The sequence below is a fragment of the Pyrus communis genome, chromosome 15 (genome assembly GCF_963583255.1).
Source record: "Pyrus communis chromosome 15, drPyrComm1.1, whole genome shotgun sequence".
Classification (NCBI taxonomy): Eukaryota; Viridiplantae; Streptophyta; class Magnoliopsida; order Rosales; family Rosaceae; genus Pyrus; species Pyrus communis.
The window spans coordinates 4,052,063-4,074,979 of NC_084817.1; the positions used below are offsets into that span (position 1 = coordinate 4,052,063).

Here is a 22,917-nt window from a genome sequence, read left to right on the forward strand (position 1 = left end):
AGACGTTAAAGCAAGCGCTTCTTGGGAGGCAACCCATGCATGCAAATAAACAAGACCTAGGAATCTCCAACACTCCCTAACCAGATTTGCGTTCCTAAACCTTACTCTTTATTGCTTTCACTTTGCCATGATTGTCATGTTTGTTAGTTGTTTTATTTGGTTGTTTGTTTGTGAGTCTATGCTTAAAACACTGAGGACAATGTTTGGTTTAAGTGGGGGGGGGGGGGTAAATAAAGTGTTTTTCATGAAAATTCGTGGGATTTTATCACCTATCACTTCTAAGTTGTTATTCACTGTTTTAAAGTGTTTTTAGTGTGTTTTGAAGTATTTTTATGTGTCTAAAACAGAAAATCCGAAAATTTGAAAAAAAAAAATCGAAAAAGAGTGTTTTAAAAACCCAAAAAAGAATTGTTTTTGTCTTAGGATACCTTCCAACACAATGATGAGGATTTGGTTTTTAATTGCATGACTATTAAAGAAAGTTACAAACATGGATGGAAGTTTGATATACTCTTTGGTTTATGCTTAGTTATAGTTGACATTTACGAATTCACATGAAATCACAAAAAGGAAAAAAAATCAGTTTTTGTAACATACTTGAAGGAAGGAACTCAAACTAATGCTACAACCCTGAGAGATTTGAGCCTAAACGTTCTTTGGAGAGTTATTAATCTTGATTTCTAAAGTCGTTGCATGATCTCATCATTCTTTGCTTGGTTACTACTTAGAATGCATTTCATCACTATAGTTCCAAATACTAGAATTAATGCCAATTTCATTCAAAGCATAAAATTGAGTGCATAACATAAAACAAGATGAAGTTGTTTAGTTAAAACCGGAGCCAAAAAGCCTTACCCTTTGCATATGTATTGTATGTTAACCTCTTTGAGCCTTTGTTAGCCTATTGTCTTTGTTAGCCCACATAATCCTTACCTAGCCTAGATTAGGACTATCCATACCCTTGTTCTCAAAGGATAGGACAACATGACTTAGAGGGAATTCCTTTTGATCTACAATTTGGGGAAAAACAAGTGTGGGGGAAGGGATTTTCGTTGGGAATCCATGAAGTTGTATGGTTGGTGTGCCAAAGAAAAAGATTAGGGCACAGGGGAAAAAAAACGTGAAAAAGAAGAAAAAGAAGAAGGAAAAAGAGTTGAAAATAAGTGAGAATGAACTCACAAGTGTTGATTGTTGAAGAAAGGGTCCAAAAGTTTGAATTTGACCCTAAGTTTTGTGTGAATCGTTCTTTGGTATTCAAAGTTGATTTCTGCATTCAAAAGTGAATTCTAAGTGTTTATTTCATTACTTTGCTTTGTCATGTGTGGAGAAGGACCCTCTAACTAGTCTTTCACCCATTTATTTCACATCAAATTTTGGCGTATTTTCTACAAAGTTTTTGTTTTAAGTTTTAAATTCGTCAAAAACAATCCCCCTTTCATCTAGTCTTGTTATTTGAGTCAAAATCTGTTTTCTTTTAGTCTTTTGAGTCAAGTTGAGTCTTATTTTCGTCAAAATCACTTGTTGGGTCTAGAATTGAGTCTTTTTGAGTGTTTGTTGTTGGTTTAAGTGTTTTAAGTTAGTTTTGAGTCTATAGAGTCTAAATTAGTGTTTTTAAGTTTTAATTGTGTTGATTAGCATCCCTAGTTAATTCCTGGTCTAAAATGATCCATACTTACATATCTACTACAATTGTCACAAATAGGGTTTAATTTGTGTGTCAAGTTAATTTTCACATCAAGGGGATGAAGGGTGTCGGGTGGGGAAGCAGAAGTGGGTTGTGGGGATTTTTTTTTTAAAAATACTTTTTTTAACTAATTATTTTAATATTTTATATTTTTATGACATGTGGCGCCCAGTCATTGTCTACATGGGTGCCACATTATCAGTTAACGGGAGACTTAACAGCCAGACTAACGGATGTATGAGACTGTCCCAAAATTAAGATTTTAAGTATGACTCTGGGACGAAAAAAACTTCATGTACTACATGTTGAAAACCATGAAACTTGAGGGTAGTAAACTAATATTTACCCAAATAAAAAATAAAAAGAAAAATTGTTCTCCTCCCAACTCCCCGACCCTTCTCCCTAACACTACCCCCTCTCTTTTCTATGTCACAACCTTAATCATTTTTCAGATTGAAAGTTTTATCTCTTATATGTGTTATTTCTCATTTATTTGCATTTTTTTTTTGTAAAGAAAAAGGGTAATTATATCTCTTATGAATTTTCTTGTGAATTTTTAACATAGATTGAATGAAATGTCCTTAATTGGCTAACAGAGACTAACACGAGAACTAAATTAGCCAAATCGAAAATACAGGGACTAAATTGACCATATGACTATAACAAATGGATCTTTTTGTCATTTAAGCCTACAATAAAATAGAAGAATACGCATCAACCCTACACCATCTTCATGTAATGGCCAAAAATCATGCCTTAATTAACCGGTATGGACTATGGACAATAATTAAGATTTAACGTGTACACTGCAATATAATCGTTACACTTATTTCTCCATCATCAATAAAAGTTAGTACTTGATGATAAAGACCAAATAATTCACCAATATTAACTGTGTACGTTTGAACCCCTTGCAACTTCAAAGTGATTTTAGGGTTCTTACATGGTGAGTTAGTAACGTATGCCATATGCAAATTACATCCATCTTTTCTGTTTCATGCGTATTAGCTAGCTGCAAAATGTGAAAGAACCTATATTTGATACAAGAGGTAAGTGCCAAGCGACAACTGCAGCTCGTTCTTTATTTGTGAATGGGGTCGAATCGATCGATCGAATTGCAATCATTTCGGTCAAACAAAAAATTGCAGAAACAATGCAGATTGGTAGCTGAGGATAGTAAATAGTTATGGCCGTACTGCAATGATAAAAATGTAGTAGAAAAAATGGGGGAACGTAATAATTAATGTCACCAATAAATTAGAGCCGGCCCTCAGCATTAGGGGTCCTGTGCAAATCAGCAAAGCATAACCATAACGAGTTGAACCCAGTCAATACTATTGGAAGAGAACTTTGGTATTAATGTGCACATTTAATATATGTACACATTTTTATTTTTATTTTTTTAGAGAACCTTGATGGTACAAGGGAAATTTATTGATGTGGAAAAAAAAAAAAAGTTGCATCTAGTCAGGAGGGAGCATAAATCTTAACCTTCATAAAGCAGGAAAAACCAAAATTACAAGAAAAGAGAAAAAAGAGAGAAAAAAGGGGGGGGGGGGGGTTTGGAGGAGGGGGGAAGGGACATACACCTTACTCCTCTTGAAAAAGAAAGCTTAGGGGTCCTTCTGAATCAGAGGCCCTATGCGATGGAGTATTTTGCACATCCTTAGAGCCGGCGGTGCAATAAATTGGACTCCTCTATTTATCTTATGGGTATAGTCCACGTTCATTAAACAACCAGAAATTAATGTCACTGGTAGAATAGTCTAGTACTATTTTTTCTATATGTAACTATGAAGTTTTAGGTTTAATTCATATGAATTGCAAGTTCAATAATAAATTAGTGTTGACCTATTGTGTAGTTGACTTATCCCAATCCCAACTTCTCTATACCCAATATCGTTGTATTAAAATAAATAAATAAATAAATAAAATTCTAAAAACTCAAGATATATCTTATTTTTATTATTCCATTGATCAAAAGCAAAATTCATACACATTGCACAGTTGGTGATGATGACGAGGATTGAAAATTAAAATAATGCGAAGGGGAGGAATTGGATCCCATCCAAGTTTACTTTGTAGGGATTCATCTTAGTCATATATCGTGTATCGTGCAGTCAGAAGTTATTTAATTTTTTTTTAATTTAAAATTAAACATATATATGACGAAAACTGACCACATAATATATGATTAATGATTAAAATGTAAGAATCTCCAAAATTCTCACAAAATGAATACGGAAAGATCCTCTTCCGCAAAGGGGATGCCTGTGATGAGGACAGATTTGACCCTAATTGTAATATATTCGATTTGGCCGTTGTACTTGGACAAATTATTCAATTATTGGTGCCTTTTCCTTTGTTGGTTCACACGAGAGGAAAGGGTAAATAACTAAATCAATATTGTAGAGGGAAAAGGGCAACAAACTTTCAAATTTCCAAGCCCCTGCTGGGAAAGTTAGTTTGTAAAAGGCCCAGGAAAAAAATATTTGGAAATTGGAATGGTTGTTGAATCTTGGATGGGGAAGAATTTGAAGACCTTGTCTTAAACTTTGTAGACAATATAATATTAATCCAACATGATCAGTTGTCCTGTCCATGATCACATGACCCATGATTAATATAAAACAAAGCCCCCACTTAATCTCTACAGACTACAGTCAATAATTATTAGAGGTAAGGTCTCTTTAGTTCTTTACAGCACATGCAACCTCAACCTCAACCACAAATTATTTATTTATTTTTTTTATAAAAAATCTACGGTACAAAAGAAATTTATTGATATACTAAATGCATTGTGGTTGAGGTTTTCTAAAATTGAGGTTTTTTTTGTTATTGTCATTTTATCCTTATTTAATGAAGATATTTCATAAAATGATTAATAGTGAACAAATATAGAGACTAATTTTATTAATTTCAAATCTCATATATCAAAGTGAGAAGTTATGTCAATCTCTCATAGACTATCTTGGCTAAAAAGTCTAAAATAAAAAAATATAATAGTATAACAATTAATTTTTTTTTTAACAAATGATAGTATCTACACTAATGAGGTGGGAGAGTGAGCTAAATCTTACAATGAGCTTATTATAATAATGTGGTTCAATTTTGCCTTTGGAGTAGTATCTACACTAATGGGATGGGAGAGCGAGCTATGTCTTATAATGGCCTTACCATAATAATGTGATTCAACTTTGCCTTTGGCGTAGTATCTACACTAATGGGGTGAGGGAGTGAGCTAAGCCTTACAATGGGCTTGCCATAATAATGTAGTTCAACTTCGCCTTTGGCGATAATCGAGCTAAGACATCTCGCTTACAAGTGAAAAGAAATATCATTAGACCATAGTACTAGATGACAACAGTATAACAATTACGCTAAATTTTTTTTACTGAAAGCAGGTATTGGTAATTAGTATATGTGGTTCCATCAAACAGGTGAATCATTATGAGATTTAATTTAGATCTCTCCCCAGGAGGATCCTCTTTATGAGGGTCATGATGATCTTCAAATCGTGTTCATTTATTGTATATTATGCAGTCAATTTTCGTCAGATTCTATTCATATTTAATTTAAAATTATTTCTAACTACACGATGTATGATAGATAGATACGATTTGAGAATTCTTATGATTCTCACGAAAAGGATCCCGAGAGGATCCTCGTTCGATTTCTCCACCAATCACTGTAAGTGTACATGATGACACTGATTAAGATTCCAATTATATACATAAAATTATGCTGAATTTTGAAAAATATTGAACAGGTGGTCTGACAATGTGTAAACTATTGATATGGTTGGAAATAATGATATACAAATTTATAAAAATAATTCTTAGACTCTCTGCCTATAAGAAAGAACACAACACGACGCAGCTGCCCCCACACAATAGGAAATAAATCTGTGATAGTCGCTAAAGACTAAAGGAGTTGCAAAAAACAGAGAAAGGGACCGGAGGGGGTAAGCAGTTCCAGCAGTAGTAGCTAGCTCCCCAGTTATGGGGAGAAATCCTTGTTGTTCCAAGGAAGGAGTGAAGAGAGGACCATGGACTGCTCTTGAAGACAAAATGCTTGCAGATTACATCCAAGCACACGGTGAAGGAAAATGGAGCAATGTTCCAAAACAAGCAGGTGAATATCCGAGTCGACGATGTCTTTCATTTCTATGTTGTATCAACAACTGTTGCCGTTTGTGAGATTTGAACTCATGCCCGGGCTATGACTCTAAATTATCATTCTGATCGTAATCCTTTATTTCTATGATCCGTTAATTTATTTTGTTGAAATCAAAAACACAATGCAGGGCTGAAGAGATGTGGGAAGAGTTGTAGGCTTCGGTGGCTGAATTATCTGAGACCAAGCATCAAGGGAGGCGACATTACAAAGGATGAAGAAGACCTCATCATCAGACTCCACAAACTCTTAGGCAACAGGTCTTGTCTTGTCCTAATTGCTTCAACTCACAATTTTTTTTTTCTTTTGAAATAGGTTAAATTAACAAATAAATAAATCTCAATTGTTGAATTGATCAAATTTAATTATCAACGACATACTACAAAACTGACAACTTCATGAATTGGAATTTAAAAATTGATCATTTCGACAAAAAAAATTTCTTCTTCTTCTTTCCTTTTACTAATTTAATTAGGGTTAAACTTTGTGATTGGTGCAGATGGTCTCTAATAGCAGGGAGAATTCCAGGGCGAACAAAAGATGAAATCGAGAATTACTGGCACTGTAAATTATGTAAGAAACAGCAAGAGGATCATATATTATCATGTAGACCCTCCACCTCCACTGAGATCGCAGACACAGTACAACAGTCAAAAGTTGAAGTGCACTTAGAAAATGACCCCAGTTGCAATAATAATTTTGCATTGGGGTCCTCCATGCTTTGTAATTTAACTGACATCATGGCAGAAGAGTCTGAAACAAGTAGTGGGTCATTACTATCAGCATCAAAGTCGAGGGAAGAAGATCGTTCCAGCTGCTGGGAAAATATTTTGATGGAAGACTTCCACACGAGGGAGATGAGCCTCTCTGAGTTTCTGGATACTGACTTTACAAAGCTGAGCAATGCGTTTGGGTTTGGGATGTGTGATGTCATGAGTAATGAGGTGTTACTTGAAGGAGAATCTGGCTATGGATTCTGACGATGGATCTTAGATGCATGGCTGCTTAATTTCACTGACTTAGAGGAATAATGGATGATTATGTACTAAATAACAAATATGTATTTGCCTAATGGCATTGTCGAAATCCTGTGTATTATATAGCACTGAATAAATTAGTACCCTAGGGTTTTGTTTCAGACTTGTGCTATGCGCTTTAGAAAATGAAAAATGCAAGGAGTTTGTAGTTTTAAGTCTTTAAGAATATATTTCTTTGCATCCCGAGTTTCATGCTCCAATTCTTCAATATAACTTGTAGCTCAAATAGTTTAATATATTTGTTTTTGCATTCCAAGTTTCATGCTTGAATCCTCCAATCCTTCAATATCGCTAAGGGTTTTGTGTCCAGCTTGTGCTATGTGCTTTAGAAAGTTAGAATTTAAAAGGCAAAACACTTGTTGCTCGAGTAACTAAGAGTATTATTCTTGTATTAGAAGTTATATTTGTGCTCAAATGTCTCATTATTCTAAATATCATTTGTATAAAAAAATATTGATAAAATCTTAAGTACAAAAGGGCTTGACCATATGTTTCATTGATATAGCATTGGTATTCAGTTCTCCTCTCTAACCCCATTGACTTGTCGATACTTATATGCACTATGTTTGAGTTTGTGGAACAAAGTTTTTTCTTCCGGGCTGGGCTGAGCTGCTATGAAAAGGCTAGGCTGAGATATAAAATAGGGTAAATCTTAGTTTATTACTCTCAAGTTTCGTAATTTTTAACATTTAGTACATCAAGTTTTTTCGTCTCAAAGTCAATGGTGGAGCTAGTAACAGGGCTAGGCTGAGCTCTAGCATAGGGAGAGTTTTAGTTGTTTAAGGTTAAAAATACTGATAATTTAGATAATTTTATTAATTTTAATTGTTATAGCCTACCTAATAAGTAAAACTTATAAAAATTAAGACTACTTTTAGAAAAAGTAAGAGTTAATAAATATTAAATAAATTATTTACTTTAATCAATATCAAATTTTATTATTATTATATTTCAAATCGTACACACAGAGGCAGTCACGTCCCATTAAGTCTTTTTATTTGATTAGTTTCTAGGAAGTAGTATAGTGATTAGTTTAGGAGTAGAGTAGTCATCTCATCCAGTTTTAAAATGTAAATTTAATATTTTATTAATTTAGGTTTCCTAGGAGTAGACTAGTTTATTATTTTATTTTGACTTTTGGGGTACAACACAATGATCCTCTTTCACTTTCAGACTTTCAGAAAAAGCCTTTGTCCCGTCTCGATCTCTTGTCTCTGCACTGCAGTTCACAGAAACCAAGCATACAATACAAGTGAGAAAACTTGTTGATTTTTCTTATCAATAGGTAAGTTTTTAACCACTTTATTCTTATTTCTTGATGATTTTATTTGTTTATTGCTTTAATTTTAAGAATTCGTACTTTAAAAATTCAATTTCAAGTTTAATATATTTTGTTTGATAGTCTGATAGATTTCTTAGAAATATAATTTATTATATAAACTTGCATTATTATTGTTCAATTTGTTAGGTTAACGTTCAATGAAGAGGTTAAGAACTATTGATTCATTTTTTAAAAAGAGAGATGATGGTGATAAACTAGAGAGTGATATATACCTTATGCATCTAATGATAGCGCACCAATATCAACTGAGCATCCTCATGATTCTCACCAGACATCTAATATAATTGAACCTCAAGAAAAAGTTTTTGATGGTGCTTCTTTGGAATTGGAACGAGACCCGGGGAAACGGATTCAAATACATGAGCATCCTATTGATCAACAAGATGAAGTTCGACATGCTTATATCAAAGCTGGGCCTTACCGACCGAAACTTCTTGAGTATCCTGGGTCTCGGTTTGGATCACAAAATTGTCAATTTCAGTATTCTTGGTTTTCACAATTTCCATGGTTAGGATATTCTCCGACAATAGATAAAGTATATTGTTTCCCATGCTTTCTTTTTGGGACTGGTCCAACAAGTCGTCCGGCATTAATTGTTAATGGGTTTAACAATTGGAAAAGAGTTAACGACGGAAAGACTTGTATATTTCTTTCTCATATTGGAGGTTCATCTTCATTACATAATACTTGTGTTTCACGTGTAGAGGAATTGATGAATCCATCTCAGCATGTTGACAAGGTTATTAATCGACAATCCAAAGAAGAAATTTTGAAGAATCGGTTGCGACTCAAGGCTACAGTTGAGTGTGTTTGATGGCTTACATTTCAAGCATGTCCTTTTAGAGGACATGATGAATCAGTGGGTTCGAAAAATCATGGGAATTTTATTGAATTGGTAAAGCATACAGCCAAGTTTAATGATAAAGTCGCTGCAGTTGTTTTAGAAAATGCAACAAAAAATGCCAAATATTCCTCGCCCATGATCCAAAAGGAAGTTTTGAACATTCTCACCAACATAGTACAAAGAAAAATTCGTGAAGAAGTCAGGGATGGTGTTTTTTGTGTTCTTGTTGATAAAGCACATGATATTGCTCACAGAGAGCAAATGGCCATTATTTTAAGATTTATTGATAATGATGGTTTTCTACGAGAACGGTTTTTAGATATTGTGTGGGTTGAAGACACTACTGCACCAACACTTCACAGGGAGATAAAAAAAGTCCTTGCTTTCATGAGTTGCCTATAAACAAGTTACGAGGTCATCGTACGATGGTGCAAGTAATATGCGAGGTCAATGGAATGGGCTACAATCTTTATTTATCAAAGAGTGTTCATTTGCTTATTATGTGCATTGTTTTGCTCATTAACTGCAATTGGCATTAGTTGCAGCATCAAAAGAAGTAGTTATCTGGTTATTCTTTTCAGCATTAGGTTCAATTGTGAATGTTATTATTACTTCTCCAAAGCGTCATATTCAGCTGCAAGTTGCACACACAGTGAACATTAAAGAGTTGGTGGGTGCTGGTGAACTTGAGACGGGAAGAGGAGCTAATCAAATTGGTACTATACATCGTTCTGGAGCTACTCGTTGGGGTTCTCATTATGATTCAGTGTGTGACTTGATACATATGTACAACGCGTCTTTGTGTGGGGAAGCTACCGGTGCTTATAATGCAATCAGATCTTTTGAATTTACTTTCATCTTGCATCTATTGCAGGAGATCATGGGAATCACTGATATCCTTTGTCGCGAATTGCAAAATAAGTCACAAGACATTCTGAATGCTATGAACCTAGTCACTACTACAAAAGATGTCCTTCAGAAGTTGTGATTGGATGGTTGGGCTAGCTTTATTGATAAAATGAGTTTATTCTGCAAAAAACATGACATCGATATGAATGCTCAATACAAAGTAGGAACTAGTCGTTCTTGTCAGCAAACAAATCATATTACATTTGAGCCTCATTATCATGTTGATATCTTCAATAATGCAATAGATTTTCAGTTGGCAGAGCTAAATAATAGGTTTAGTGAGGAGGCAATGGAACTTCTTATTCTCAGTTCAGTTTTAGAACCAAGATAAGCTTTTAAGGTGTTCAACATTGATCACATTTGCAAGCTTGCAGAGAATTTTTATCTTATAAATTTCACAAAAAAAGAGCTACATACGTTGAGATGTGAGTTGAAAATCTATGAATCAGAGGTACCACATCATCATGTCTTTCAAAAAATGTCTACTACTTCGCAATTATGTCGAGGATTAGTTGAAACAAAGAGGTCTGAAATGTACTAATTGATTGATAGGTTAATTCGACTTATATTGACTCTTCCCGTTTCTATAGCAACTATTGAACGAGCTTTTTCAGCAATGAATCTTATTAAAACAAGATGTCGCAACAAGATGGAGAGTGAATTTCTAGCAGATTCAATGGTTGTGTACATTGAAAAAGAGCTTGCCAAAAAGATTGATTCAAAAGAAATAACAAAAGATTTCAATTCCATTAAGGATCGAATGGCACAACTTGAATAGGTACTATTTCTTTTATTTGTTAAGTTGTTATGACAAGATTAATGATGTATGTTTCTTTCTACTATAAGTTGCAACTTCAAATGTTTTCTTTGTTAAATCTAGTTGAAACTGGCTTTATTTATAGTTAAATTTCTTACTTTAAATCATTGCTTTCAAGTTTGTCATTGTGTAACTTTACGTAAATAACAAAAAAATTTAACCATTTGATCTCCTAGTAATAATTTTAGTTTAGCCCACCCACCAAATAATTTCTGGCTCCGTTATTGCTCAGAATCATACCTAAAGTGTTAATTTTAGGACAATCTCATACATCCGTAACTTTGGCTGTTAAGTCTTTCATTAACTGATGATATGACGCTCATGTGAACAATGAATGGACACTATGTGTCATTAAGGGGGTCCATGTGGAAATTAAAAATAATAAAAAAACCAAAATTTTAAAATTCAAAATTAAAAAACTTAAAAAATTAAAAAAAAATAGAAAAAGGTGGGGATAATTGCTTCCTCTCTCCCCGTCCCTTTTTCTCTCTTCTGCAATTATTTATTTTCCCTTGTTCGAATTCCCTCACCTGCATTTTCACAAACATAAAGATCACACCCAACAACTTGATTTCCCCCACCACCGTCAAGTCCGCCAGAAGTCAAAACCTCAAATCCCTAACCCCCAATTCCAGGTGAGATCCTGAGAGGATAAAAAAGGTTAAACTACCACACTATTTCTTGCAATCTTCTTCCTAAACTTGAAGATCTGTTTCTGGATTTTGGCGGATGGTTAGGATTTGGAAACTGATGATTTCTTCGAAGGTTGAAGAAGAAAGAATAGCGTGCTTGAGATTGGAGCTTACCTGGTTACCCATCTTCAAAATCCAAGGCTCTGCAACCATTGCTGCAAAAACAGAAGAAAATGTGGATGTGAGCAGACAAATTTACTGAGTTAGAGGAAGTGCTTGTGAAAATGCAGGTGAGGGAATCCAAAGAACAAGAAGAAATGGTGGATATGAGGGGGAGTGGAAGAGGGTCAGGAAGAGAAGAAAAGTGTTTTTTATTTATTTATTTGTTAATTATTATTTTTTTTAAATTTCCATGTGTACCCCTTAATGATACGTGACGCCCAGTCATTGTCCACATGGACGCCAAGTCATCAGTTAACGGGAGACTTAACAGCCAGACTGACGGATGTATGAGACTGTCCCAAAAATTAACACTTTAGGTATGACTCTGGGACGAAAAAAACTTCATCTACTAAATGTTGAAAATCACGAAACTTAAGAGTAGTAAACTAAGATTTACCCTATAAAATAAGTTGGAATTTGAACTTAAATTGCAGAGAAAAATTAAAAAGTTGAATAAAAAATTTGGACTGGGTTTTCAAGGGCTAGATAAAGTGATACTCTACATATCATAATACAAGTAGAGGAAATAACATATTTTCGTGTTCTTTCACTTATTGTATGACATATAGAGTACATGCTTGAATACCGAGCACTTGAAAGAATTTCTCCATAATTGCTAAGATTAGAATTTGATTTATCTTTTTTTATTTGGATTTTAAGAATTGAAGTTGACATATAGTGTATTACATTCCAATTATGGTCTAACCTGAGCCCTAGCTAGCTAGTGCATGCAGCATGCGATGGAATTCTAGATATTCGAAACCGAACATTTCTCCAAAACGAGGATGATAATTGTTTGCGTGAGACTGTTGCGGGATATTGATTCTATGTTGACCTGCGATGCTTGCATCCGGCAACTATCTCACACTAGTCGCATCAGAAAACTAGACTATCGCACAATAATAATGCCGCATTAGAGTATCTCCACCAATTAGTAGAGGACAATGGCAATTGGAGGGCACTCTAAACAGTAATTGTCTTTGTGCAAGTCCACCAATATAGAAGGAGGAAGGAGGAAGGGCAAGGACAAGGGCGATTAGTATTCATAAACATTTTTTTTAATTTTTTAATGTTTTCTTCGTTTTATCCCCATATCATTGTCGCCGTAGATTTTTGGATAGTTTTAAATGTTTAATTAGCAAGTGTGTTGAACTTTAAAAGTTTTTTTTTTTTTTTAGCAAAACTTTCACTAGTAAAAAAAAAACCCTTGTGCGACAAAACACACATCATCGCCCAAAGTCACTTTGAGCGACGAAATTTTGAACTTCATCGCACAAAGTCTTGCACGACGAAACAAAAACTTCGTCGTGCAAAGTCTTTACAAAAATAAAAAATTATTTTTTTAAAACCTTGGCACGACTAAATCAAATATTTCGTCACCTAAACCAATTTATATATATTTTTTTGTATTAATCTTGTATTATTTTTTTAAAACTTTGCGCAACAAATATCAATATTTCATTGCCTAAACACTAGTTACTTATTTTTATTTTATATTGTTAAACTAAATTATTTTCTTTGCGCGATGAATCAACATTTGGTCTCCTAAAAGCTATTTATTTTAATTTATTTATATTTTAAATTGTAAAATAAAATTATTTTTTTATTATTTATAAAAAAAATAATTAATTTTGCCCAACGAACCTATGTTTTGTCACACAAAATCCTTAAATTTGGTTGGGTGCCAAAAATGGGACCCATGATTTTAAAAAAATATATATTTTTAAGACTTTGTGCAACAAACCTAAAAATTTGGGTAGGCGCCAAAAATGGGACGCGTGAAATTTTATTCGTTGCGCAAACTCGTATCCTTCATCGCGTAAAGATATTGTTTTTAAAACCACAATAACTCCTCCACAATTTTCTCAGTGTCTTTCTCTATTCTCTTACCTCTCTTCTCTTTCCCTCTCCCCAAATCTGACCCTCTCTCTCACACTCACTCCTCTGACTTAATCTCTCTTCTCTCTCTTCTCTATCTCACTCTCACTCACTATCTCATCTCTCTTTCACTATCTCCTCAAACTATCTCACACTCACTTCTCTCTCTCTCTCTCTCTCTCTCTCTCTCTCTCTCTCTCTCTCAATCTTGCCAGAAGGTATTTTCCCCCCAAATTTTATTTATTTTTCATTAATATGTGTTTTTGGAGTTAATTAATTGGGTTTGGTGTGGGGTGGAGTTTGGGGTATGCCAATTTTAGGGGAGATTATGCCAATTTTTTGGTATTATTTTATCTTGTTTGTTGGTTATTTGACCATGTTTGTTTTGTTCGTAGGGAATCATTGAGACTTTGACAGCGAAAGTTGAGGATTAGAACATTATTGGACCATATCCCCCGCCACTACCACCACAATAGACTTGTATTAGGATTTTATTATTGTACTTTGTTAATTTATATGTACATTTTAAATATATTTTATATATTGGATAATTTGATCACTACTTTTCTTATGTAATTTTATTTTGAATATATCAATTTAAATTAAAGAAATTAAAAAAAATAAAGTCATACAATTAAATTAAATTTAAAAAGTAAAAATTCAAAAAATCTTGCACTACCAAATATTTCGTCGCACAAACAATTAATATAATTAAATTGAAATAAGAGAAATAATAAAGCAAAAAGTCAAACAATGGGAACTTTGAAAGTTGTGAAGACAGAGCCCTAACAAGTGAAGATAGATATGATATAGAAAGTCTATCTTCATCGGCTTTCTTCTCAAGTATGATGTATGATGAAAGAGTTATTAATAGCATTAAAGCAACCACAATGCGTGTGAATTGTGAAGAAGTGACTTAGCTATCCTTGAGATCATATATCAACTTAAGAAGTCTGAAAAAAATAAAAAATAAAAGAATTGCTTCTAGAAAGAGAGAAAAAGTTCTCTCTTACAACGGTATAGGCAAATTAAGGCCTATATTCAAAGGGAGTTAACATTCCTTGGCGGGAATTCTAGTGAGGCGTGAATGCCTAAGAAGATAGAAAAAGTGACGTCTATCTTAGTTGTTCCTTACTTCTTAAAGTGGAAAACGTGATTGATATAATGATAACATTAAAAGAAACTACAATTATGAAAGAATTGTAGGGGTATGTTAAAAGTAATTTGCTAATTGAATGACATTCAAGATGTTAGGTATGGCAATGTTAGAGACCTTACAAATACCTTTAAATGTGGGAGAAGTCTACTTCCAAGTGTTAGCAAATTATTGAATAAGTCCTAACCTAACATTGGAAAACAACTACTCTCATATGAAATATAATTTTATAAGATGGATTGTGCAGACCACCAAAGATAGTCAACCTAGTAGTGGATCCAATTATAAAAGGCTTGACTAGAGAGTCAATTGATCATCAAGAGGAATGAGGCTAAAGCCAATATAACCAATGAATCAGTCGGATGGAAACCTAACTTAGTTGATTGGAGATCCCATGGTCTAAGTTTAATAGGCAAACTGGTTGGGCATGATTTAAAGAAGTTAACACACTACATACCTCATTCCTATGGTGGAAGAAGTGTGTTGTCTGCAGAAGTTTTAGGGTGTATATTTATACTTAATGACAGTGATATCTTATAAATAAGAGGAGTACAGCAGACTATTCTTAATCAGTAGTCACCTATGCGAGAGTAGAAGTGGGTCGCTTCTATAAGTATGAGATGGCTAAATTCTCTAAAGCTCTCATGAATCCGGGATTTGTTCAGGTCGACCAAAATGAACACAACCATATGAAGTGTAATATATTAGGATTAGTGATGTGTGTTGCTTATTGTCTCGATTTACTGTTACGGTGAACAGTTCAAGATCTTCCATATCCACTTATCTCTTTTGAATTAAGTTGAACTTGCCCTCTAGCTCCTTAATTCATGATTTGATTCAAAAACCTCAATCATGATTATGTGTGTTTATTGTATAAACAAATTCTGTTGTTGCTTTATGTACTGCGTTTGTTTTCTGGTACATAATTGTGGATTGGATTAACTTTGTTGCTATTATTGTACTCCAATTAGGGTTCCCATCCCGAAACCCTAACTAGAAAACAGCTTAGAACCATTGCGAGATCCATAGAGAGTTGTGTTTCTATTCCTAATGTTAAATAAAGTTAAAAATCGTACTACATTGGTCATCTCACAAAATAAATAACAACTTCTATCAAATGATTCCACTACTAATTGTATTGAGGCATTTCCGGAAAAATTCCACACCTATTGATTGCACCAATGTTTAAATTGGAACAATATCGATGTGATTAGTGGTTGATCTCAGTTAATCTCTCTGAAATTTAACACCTAAACCCTAATTACAAAACAGCATAGTGGAACCAATGCTTGAGAGACAGTTATGAGCAGATTTTCAGAGATTGCAGTGGCTGAACTTGGACATTATTATAACTATGATTGTATCTCCAATGCTAGAGAAAGATTGTGTGTGCTCCCATTCCAAAACCCTAATTAGAAAACAAATATTCCAATTAATGGAACCAGCGTTAGAGAGATAGACTGATATATATCGAACTGTGGCTTTTCTACATTGATTTAATGGATTTCTCCAAAAAAAAAAAAAAGATTGATTAAATGGAGTAATGTGGGATAGAAGTGGCAGTTTCAGAAAGGAGTACATACGTATGAATTCACCGCTAGATCTGGAAAGTCTGCAAAGTCAATCCTGTGGAAACAATTAGCCTCTCACGATCCAAATGCTGATAGAGCTCCACCAGGACGACATTTGCAATTAAATTCCAAATGAATTATCCAACTTCAAAGATCGTGACAGTCACCAACCAATTATAAACGTTGTCTAGGCTCTTATACCAATTGTTGTGCAGAAGCACACTAGCGGTTCAACAGGTCCTACCTACATGAGTCGGTATTACGATATTTATAAATCAATAGATACTCCTCTGAGCCGATGTGGGACTCCAAATTGGCTCTAATCGCAGCCACCAAACACCAACATTCAATTCCTAGGACCCAGCTATATACAAAGATACCAGTTTCGTCAAAACCATCTCATAACTTTTTGGGTAACACGGTACTCATTGCAAAACCATCTCATAACTTTATATAACACGGCACTCATTGCAAAACCATCTCTTGACTGTCGTCAAATTGCTTTGAGTGGTGGTAACTATCGGGGACCTGGTCTTCCAATTGCTTTGAGTGGGGGGGAAAGAGATTAGCAGCCGCAGTCCGAATTCTAGTGTGTATTCTAACTCGTTTATTTATTTTTATTTTTTTTAGAACATGTATTAAGTTTCAGATCAAATTTTCTGCGTTCAAAATGAGTGTGACCTTTCTATGACTCTAATCATTGATAGACATATTAATAAACTTAACTTTGCTTAATTTATTGTTAGAAACTTAATATGTGTTAGTTTGTAATTGGGATCACAGAAATGTCACACTCATTTTAAGTATAAAAGATTTGATCTCATTAAGTTTTATCCCTGTTAATTGTAATCTCTTATTTTATCAATAAAGTTATTTAAAGAGGAAAAAAAATATACCGTGCATGAATTCCATGCAAATATTGAAATTATAATAAAAATATATGATAGATTATAACCTTGGGTGTCCAACAACGATTTGAATTGTCACGCCCATATGCAGTGCCCAGAATTTCACGTAAGCGAACAAGCCCTTTCAATGCACGTGGCTGTCCTAGCCCACCACAATCTATGCAGGAGTGGTGGCGGTGGATGAGAGGTTTTAAATATGATCATAATACGAATAGTAAATCATGTGTTATTATACAAATATGAAATATTTGTGTTAAAAAATTAACTATTTTTCTCATCACTGGAACACTGGTGTACCACCCGTATTGCCAGCACATTGAAAAATTATTTTGGTAACACAACATGTAGAACGACTACATTTATATATCGCAGCTATTTTACATGAATGAGGATCCTCTTCAGATCCTCTTTGTGAGAATCCCGGGAATCCTCCAATCACATTCATTCAACGTATATCGTGCGGTCAGTTTTCGTCATGTACTGTTTATATTTAATTTTAAATAAAAATATTTACATTAATTATTTCTTGCTGCACGATATACGATGAATGATGTGATTCGAAGATCTCTGGAATCCTCACAAAGAGGATCCGGAAAGGATCCTCATTCATTTTACATACGAGAGTAGTTAAGTGCGACATTGTAAGGATTTTTGTGGGATTTTGGGGTAAATGTGACATCGATTGTTACTAATTTATTATGTTATCATGCTTAAATGTTAGTCAATATTATAACTTAAGATTATAAAACGCCAATCATGTTATTTGTTTATATATGACGATGTCACATCCAAGATAGTTTTGTCATTCATTTTAGCCAACACAATTAATAAGGATTCAAGGACACAAAAATAGTTTTCTTGTAATTTAGACCCCGTCAACACTCAATATTTTATGAACAAATCGATTCATAAGAGGAATAATTTAAAAAATCTTGATTAAATACATTACGAGTCAAATTAAACATTTTGAATTTTAAAAGCTTCATAAAATGCATATTTTATGAACAAATCGATTCATAACAAAAAGTGTCAAAGGTAGTACAAATTTTGGTTAATCATACTTTCAAAGTGGTTATTCTTCTATGTTGATCAACGTGTGAACAAATCGTTCCATATCAAAAAGTGAAACGTAGTACAGATATTGGCATGTTAGTCTTGTTGAGATGAAGCAACATGATTCACATTCTAATTGATAATTGAAAACAACTTCTCGTTTTGCCAAGCGTAGTACAAATTCATGCTATTTAGCCAAAATCCAAGTAACATGGCCACTCTTCAGTCTGACTGTGTTTTATAACTATGAATATAATCGTATCGTTCTTGGTTCCAATGAAACCTTTGTCGTCATCATTGACGTCAGCGACTGATGGTTAGAGAGAGCGAGAGATTAAGTTAAGAAACGGAGGACTTGTACTCTATGTTTGAGTTCATTCGAGTAAGAGAGGAGAGAGAGAGTAATTGTGTATGGGGATACATGAACGGTTGAGATCAGTATCTACCTCATCCAATGTCTCCTTTGTTTTGTAACATATAAAAAATATATTTTTCTTTTCAAGTTTGTTCGGTTCAGGGGTAGTCGGTTAGGGATCCGGATTTCGGGCCAAAAGTCTCAGCCCTACCATCTATTTAAGTTTTGTACTCGTGAATTAAGCTAACTGATCAGGCGTTGCCTTTACCCTCTTGTTCTCCAAGCTTAAACTTAGGCATCTCTTATAGAATATGCAAATTAGGGCATTTCACGTATTTTCTTTGTAATTTCCCAATAAAGGATTGTAAATTATTCATCTTCGTAGAAAGATGTAAATGAAAACATTTATATATTTTTTCATTGGAGATGTTCTCACTCTCTATAAATAACGATAATTTTAAACATCAAACTTACCATAAAATGATAATGATTATTCCAACTAATCTAATACCAAGACAAATGAGGTATCAATCATCCAATAAACTAATAAACCAAACCTCGGTTTTCTGAAACAAATGCGACAAGAAACAAATAAAAGTTGTGCTGGATTTGGATCTAAAACACACACTAAATTGGGGTCCTCACAGTCTTATGGCAAGAACAAAACTATTTGGAAATTTGTGCTCGTTTGCAAGTAGGGAATAAAGCCCTGCAAAACCGACCAACATTCATTGTTTTCTAGCCATTTCTTTCACCGTTTGACACAAAATTGTTTTGGTTCCAGGCTTTCGGCTGCATAATTGTTCGTCTGAATTACAAAAGGTCTGTGCATTTCACTCTGATTTTTACTTTCGTCCCATTAATTTATTTTGTTACACTTTCGTCCTTGTCGTTTTTATTATTTTTATGTTTTATAAGTTAGGAGCGTTACACCGGTCACCAAATATGACAAACTTCCAGGGTTGTCCAAGTGAGAAGATTGATCGCGCGAAAATGTTAGTGGGTCACAATGTTAAATACAAGTTTTAAGATAGAAACAAAGCACATGTAAAAAAATCAATTTGTTCATAGAGGCATTTCGTCAAACATGATGTGCACATGTCAACAGATAACTATTGGCGACCTGGTCTTCCAATTGCTTTGAGTGGGGGAAAAGAGACTAGCAGCCGCTGTCCGAATCCTAGTGTGGCTGTCCGAATCCTAGTGTGTAGCCTAACTCGCTTAATTTTTTATAACATGTATTATGTTTGAGATCAAATTTTTTACACCTAAAATGGGCATGGCCTATCAGTGACTCCAATCATTGATAGACATATTAATAAACTTAACTTTGCTTAATTTATTGACAAAAAAACTTAATATGTGTCAGTTTATAATTGAACTCGCAGAGAAACCACACCTATTTTAAGTCCAAAAAATTTGATCTCATTAAGTTTTATCCTTGTTAATTGTAATCTCTTATTTTATCAATAACGTTATTTAAAGAGGAAAAAAATATACCGTGCATGAATTCCATGCAAATATTGAAATTATAATAAAAATATGATAGATTATAACCTTGGGTGTCCAACAATGGAAAGGGAATATTCTCCGAATCTCTTTCATCAAATTCACCCCATCAATCAATTCGGATCCTTAAAATTTGATCAAACGGCTAAAGTTATTATAATTTTTAAAGGAACCCCCCATTTTTAACCGTTAGATCAAAATTCAAATGTCCGAATTGATTGATGGGGTGAATTTGGTGAAAGTGATTCAGAGAGGATCCCTTTCCTCCAACAATGATATGAATTGTCACGCCCATACAGGCAGAGATGCAGTGCCTAAGTGCCTAGTTTCACTTAGACGAACAAGCCCTTTCATTGCACGTAGCTATCCTCGCCCACCACAATCTATGTTGGAGTGGTGGCTGTGGAGGAAAGATTTTCAACATGATTGTAGCACGCATAAAAGATTTTCAACATGATTGTAGCACGCATAATATATTACATGTTATTATATAAATATAAATATTTATTTTAAAGGCTTGATGAATTTTCTCACCATTATAATACTAGTGAATCAGGTGTACCATCCGTGTTTTAATCACAATAAATAAATAAATAAATAGCAACATAGCATGAGTGCCTAGAGTTTCACGTAAACGAACAAGCCCTTTCAGGGCATGTAGCTGTCCTCGCCCGCCACAATCCATGTTGGAGTGGTGGCGGTGGAGGAGAGATTTTCAACATGATTGTAACACGCATAATATATTACGTGTTATTATATAAATATAAATATTTGTATTAAAGACTTAATCAATTTTCTGACCATTATAATACTAATGAATATGTACTATTCGTGTTTTAAGCCCAATAAAAAACTGTTATGGTAACACAGCATGTAGAACGACTACAATTATACATCCCTGCTATCTTGCATGTGGGAGTGGTTAAGTGCGATTTGACAGCACGTTGCAAGGATTTTTGTGGTAGATAATTTTGGGGGAATTAGATCTTCTCCGAGGCAAAATTTTGGGATTTTGTTGACCGAATAACATAGACCATTAGAATTTTGATTCAACGATTATACATAGAGAGGTTCTTCTAAAAATTATAATAATTGTAACCGTTGGATTCTGATCCAACGACTATAAATAGGAAGGTTCTTCTAAAAATTATAATAATTATAGTCGTTAGATTTTAATCCAACAGCCTGTATTGTTCGTGTTCCTCAGAGAAGATCCAATTCCATTTTGGGGTAAACGTGACATCGATTGTTACTAATTTATTATGTTATATCATATGTAGATGTTTATCAATATTATAAATTAAGATTATAAAAAGGCAATCATACGTAAATGTTTATCAATATGACGATGTCACATCCAGGATAAATTTGTTATTCATTCTTGCCAACACAATAATACGGATTCAAGGACACAAAAATAGGTTTTTTGTTTTTGTTTTTTGTTTTTTTAATAAATCTTAGACAACACTCCGTATTTTCTAAACAAATCGATTCATAAGAGTAATAATTTTAAAAATCTTGATTAATACATTACTGATCAAATTAAACATTTTGAATTTTGAAAGCTTCATAAAATGCATATTTTATGAACAAATCGATTCATAACAAAAAATGTCAAAGGTAGTACAAATTTTGGTTAATCATGCTTTCAAAGTAGTTATTCTTTTATGTTAATCAACGTGTAAACAAATCATCCATAGCAAAAAGTGTCAAACGTAGTACAAATATTTGCATGTTAGTCTTGTAGAGATGAAGCAATGTGATTCACATTCTAATTGATAATTGAAAACAACTTCTCGTTTTGCCAAGCGTAGTATAAATTCATGCTATTTAGCCAAAATCGAAGTAACATGGCCAATCTTCAGTCTGACTGTGTTTTATAACTGTGGAGTTAAAAATAATTAAGAGACGATACGTGGATTTCTAGTGAAGAGGACAAAATTATTCTCGAGACACGTCGGGTTTCCTACACGCAAGCAGTGGAGAATCATCCATCATCCGAGTCAAGAGTGCCCAAAATATGCAACAAGTTCAAATTTTTCTCATGCATCTTTACTCCATATCCTTTATAAGGAAATTATTCCATAACCTTCAAAACCTTCCTTATAAATTAAATTAATTAGGCTAATTAATGGGTTAATTCCTAATTAACCCATTAATCACCCATTATACCAATTAATCACCCATTACACACCAAAAATACACCAAAGGGCCAGCCACCTTTTCTCCAAAGGGGACCGGCCATGCCCTATAAATACTACCAATTTTTCTCTAAAAACCTATTTCCACACTCTTGTGAAACTCCCAAAAACTCTCCAAATACTTTTCTCTCTAAATTCTAACTTTAGCATCAGAGATTATTCGGCCAAAGTCCCCTCATTCATCGTGGGCGCATGAGGCTTTTGGCCTTGACCTAAGGTGTAATTTATTTTGTATATGTAATTTTGTCACAAGGAGGAAGAAATTTGCATTCACAATAACTACGAATATAATCGTGTCATTCTTGGTTTCAATGAAACCTTTGTCGTCGTCACTAGCATTAGCAAGTGAGAGTTAGAGAGAGCGAGAGATCAAGTCGAGAAACTGAGGACTTGTCCTCTATGTTTGAGTTTATTCGAGTAAGAGAGGAGAGAGAGTAATTGTGTTTGGGGATACATGAACGGTTGAGATCATTCTCGCCCTCATCCAATGTCTCCTTTGTTTTGTAACATATAAAAAATATATTTTTCTTTTCAGGTTTGTTCGGTTCAGGGGTAATCGGGTAGGGATCCGGATTTCGGGCCAAAAATCTTAGCCCTACCATCTATTTAAGTTTTGTAGACGT

General features: G+C 33.9%; 1 protein-coding gene across 1 annotated transcript; it reads left to right on the top strand.

Annotated features, from left to right (window-relative positions):
- Positions 1–5,648: 5,648 nt before the first annotated feature.
- Positions 5,649–7,034, top strand: LOC137716793 (transcription factor MYB1-like). The gene is made up of 3 exons (XM_068456170.1): positions 5,649–5,818; positions 5,991–6,120; positions 6,360–7,034. The coding sequence occupies exons 1-3, from the start codon at positions 5,686–5,688 to the stop codon at positions 6,838–6,840; spliced, it is 744 nt and encodes a 247-aa protein (XP_068312271.1). The 5' UTR covers positions 5,649–5,685; the 3' UTR covers positions 6,841–7,034.
- Positions 7,035–22,917: the final 15,883 nt, after the last annotated feature.